General features: G+C 36.3%; 1 protein-coding gene across 1 annotated transcript; it reads left to right on the top strand.

The window, feature by feature from the left end:
• The first annotated feature begins 2,564 nt into the window (after positions 1 to 2,564).
• On the top strand, positions 2,565 to 3,530 carry LOC114070652 (taste receptor type 2 member 40-like). The gene has a single exon (XM_027908179.1). The coding sequence runs from the start codon at positions 2,565 to 2,567 to the stop codon at positions 3,528 to 3,530; it is 966 nt and encodes a 321-aa protein (XP_027763980.1).
• The last annotated feature ends 362 nt before the right edge of the window (positions 3,531 to 3,892 follow it).

The following is a 3,892-nucleotide window of genomic DNA, read 5'->3' as shown; positions in this document are numbered from 1 at the left end:
AGATCCCAACCCTGAGTTATCATAGAATGGCTTGGTTTGGGTGGGACCTTAAGGATCATCTAGTTCTAACCCGCCCTACCATGGGTAAGGATACCTTCCACTAGGTTCCTCAAAGCTTTATCCAGTGTGCTGTTCTTGGAGGCTTTCCAAAACTCTTGGCCTGAAGGTCGTTGTGTCTATATCTTTATCTTCTTGCTCAAATTTTAGGGTGTTCTCTACAATTCTACCTTGAAAATGGGACTAAACAGGCTAATGGAATTCAGGGGGATTGATAAGAGAATGGATAACAGGGTTTGTTGTGTGTAACTGCTGTGTTAAAGGGTAAGAGATAATATGCTGCCACTTTAAAATCTACATTTACTACATAACTACTTCTAAAATCTACAAAATTTACAAAAATCAAAACTCTAGGGCATCAGTAGGAATGTTACTTTGCTCTCAGTTACTCCCATTTTGGGTCTCGTTTACAGGAAAATGAAATGAGTATGTAAAGATCAGATATGGTTTTCTTTAAAATTCTCATTTTTGATGGTGCATATGGAGATAGAACAGAATTTTGAAACTGTTTGTTGGAACAGCTGAGAATTTGCTTTAGTCATGCAGTTTTCTAGACTATATTTTCTGTTGTAGATTTTTTCACTTTGTAATTGCAGTGCTGTTTTTTTACAAGTACGTAAAAATAGTGTTATTTTCTTGTTCCCTTGAGTAACTTAAAACCTACACATTTAAGGTAACTAAATACTGTAATTATGTAATACATATTCTGCATAAAAGAAGATTTAGGCATATAGCTTTAAAATACACAGTAGTCATTGAGTTACACTTTATCATTGTTTTTCCTAGTAAATTGTGCCTTTTCCACTATTTTTGATACTTTTGGTGAAGAATGACAATGATAGAAAAAGTGAACATACCAATATATTCTCAGTTTAAATTTGTTTGGTTCTTTGTTTTATTCTTTAGAGCCTTTTAAAATCTGAATTTGACATACAATATTTTGAACATGTGACTAAATTCCTTTTTAAAAAATTTACATGGTTGTGATGACAAAAGTATGTTCAGGTGTTAGAGAAGAAAGCTCCTAGTTTTTGAGATTACTAGCTAAGTTTAATATTAATGAATTACTGACAGAAGCAAAAGCTATGGAGATTTTAAATCCACCTTTTCATTTCAATAGGTTAATGAATAGGTTATTTGAGCTATCTGTTTCTCTTCTTAACAATTCAACAAAAACTTGAAGCATGAATGTAATGATAAACAGTAAATCCAACTGACAGTTTTTACCACATCCAGATTAGAAGTTTCATCTACCTTTTACTTTAAGAGATTTTACTCTGTTGAGAATTGGACTGCAGAAATATATGTCAACTTTCTAACAAAACTAGTAAATATTTTATAGCCAAAAACTTCTAAATTTTTTTTACAGCAAATTTATCTCAACTGCTTCTTACTCTGTTGTCAAAGTCTTCACTGTATTTCATATTTCTCTATTTCAAGAAATTATCCATTGGCAACATGAATGTGTCAATACTGTATTCACAGATTGGATTAATTGGCTTGGGATTGAGAAGGTGAGGTTCTGTAAACCCAGACGTATTTCTTTACAAATAAGCACTAATGCAAATGCAGATTAATGAGGCCCACCACTGTTCTGGACTGCTGTGCTCATTACAGCATCTAGCTAAAGCCATGGATGAAGATGGGTGACACATTTTCACTCTATAAAGCAGAACAGGTCTAAATCCACGATCTGGGCTAATAAACTCCATGGCAGGCAGGTGAGATAGAGGCTTAGACAGCGATATAGCTGGTGAAGGCTGGGCTTTGACCAGAGTTCTGCTAGATGGCCTCTATTTGACTGTCATCAGCCTCTAGCCTGTCCTCTAGCCTATCATCACTGGTCATTGTATAACTGGCCTTTGACACCTTTTGATCCCATATATATGCACACATATAAGAAGTTGACAGCTAAATGTAGCAATAACCCTTGGGTAAATATGTCTTTGTTGTTTGGAGTGCTCCTCTAGAATAAGGCTGAGGGGTGTATAATTTTCTTCATGTTAAAGCAGTTGCAACTAATTGGTCTAGTTATGATTTCTAGACCTTCAACACAGTATGAAAGATACTAGTTACAATATAAGACCACTTATCACCTGACACGTTCACTGCCTCTGTTGGGTTTCACAGTGAATCCTTTTCTACACTGGCAGGTATTGTTGTAGTCAGAGAGCCACCGAGCTTGCTGCCACTCTAGATAAGAATATAAACAACAGGACAAAAGACAGGTGGCTATCTAAATCCCTAAGGAAAAACACAGGCAAATCTTATGCATGTAAAAGATTAGAGTTAATTATTAAATCTTTCTCTGATTTGCACATTCAGGAAAAACACCAATACTAATTTTCCACACTCATTTCCAGATCCATTATCATTTCAAGATGTCTTTTTGTTCCTATATATAAGGTGAGCAGACTGGAGCTGGGACTAGTCAGATACCAACAGAACTGCCCAGCTTCTTGCACAGCTACACAGGATAATCAGGCAGAGGCTACCAAAGCAGCAAGATGTTGCCACCAGTTCTTATAATTTCAATAAGTATTGTAGCTGTTGAAGTTGTTGTTGGATTTATTGGAAATGGATTTATTACGACTGCTAATGCCATTAACTGGATCAAAAGCAAAAAAATTTCTCCTGCTGATATGATCCTGATCTTTCTGAGCACATCAAGATTTATCTTGCAGGTGACAGTACTGATGCACATCCATAGTCTCTACTTTACAGATGTGTTTAAGTTGGCTTCGGTGTACAAAGTCTTTGGTGCTGTATGGATGTTTGTAAACCACGCCAGCTTGTGGTTCAGTACTTGGCTCTATGTACTCTACTGTGTAAAAATAATCAATGTCAACCAATGGCTGCTGCTGCAAATCAAGTTCAGAATAGCTGGGATGGTCCCGTGGCTTCTTCTTGGATCGCTGGTGATGTCTTCTGTGACTTCCCTTCCTTTACTATGGACTACACCCAGCACTTACCTCTGCAGCTCAACAGGGAACTGCAGAGAAAATAGCACAGCTCACATCACTGACTGGGATAGTTCACATCTCTATCTGCTGCTTCTTTACTTTGTAGGCTGCTTTTTCCCTCTAGTACTATCTGTGGTAACCTCAGCTCTGTTACTTACCTCTCTGTGGAAACACAGAAAGCAGATGCAATGTTATGGAGATACTTTCAGGAATGCTTTGATAGATGTTCACCTAACTGCCATTAAATCCATTATTTCTTTCTTAATCCTGTATCTTTCCAGTTTTGTAGCTCAAATTCTGTTGATACTGTCGACATCTAAAAGTAAAGATATTGTGAAAGTTGCTGTATCCTTAGTTGTAGCTGGGGCATATCCTTCCATGCACTCAATTATCCTGATCGTGGTCAATTCAAAACTGAAATTGGCATTTAGGAACCTTTTTCAGCATTTTAAGTGCCATTTGGAAGATATGTCTCCAAGCCCCAAGCTTGAGAGAAACACTCTCCAGTAAGAGATCAGAAATCAAAACTTGCATGTATTGTTTCACTGCCTTTTTTTCTTAATCAGTAACTTGCATCTTCCAGAGATTTCTTTGACTACTCCTCCTTAATATTTCAGAACATTTGAAATGATATGCATTTTTGCCTTACTTGTGCACCACTCTAGATCCTTCCATCATACTCAATATAGAATAAAAATACATTGAATGAAAACAAAGTACTTAAATAATAAATCAAGCTCAGGTTCTTTGTGATTTCACAAGTTTTGTATAAGACTGACAGTTTTATAATATGTTAGAACTGAAGAAAATGGGGCTAAAACAGACAAAAATGTACAGAGATCATAAATATCAACTCAAAGGATTTTTCACTT

This window comes from Empidonax traillii, unplaced genomic scaffold, assembly GCF_003031625.1.
Source record: "Empidonax traillii isolate 1590-97213 ecotype Southwest subspecies unplaced genomic scaffold, ASM303162v1 scaffold1648:size110950, whole genome shotgun sequence".
Taxonomy (NCBI): domain Eukaryota; kingdom Metazoa; phylum Chordata; class Aves; order Passeriformes; family Tyrannidae; genus Empidonax; species Empidonax traillii.
Note: the sequence above shows the minus strand (reverse complement) of the source record. Positions and strands in the feature narration are given on the sequence as shown.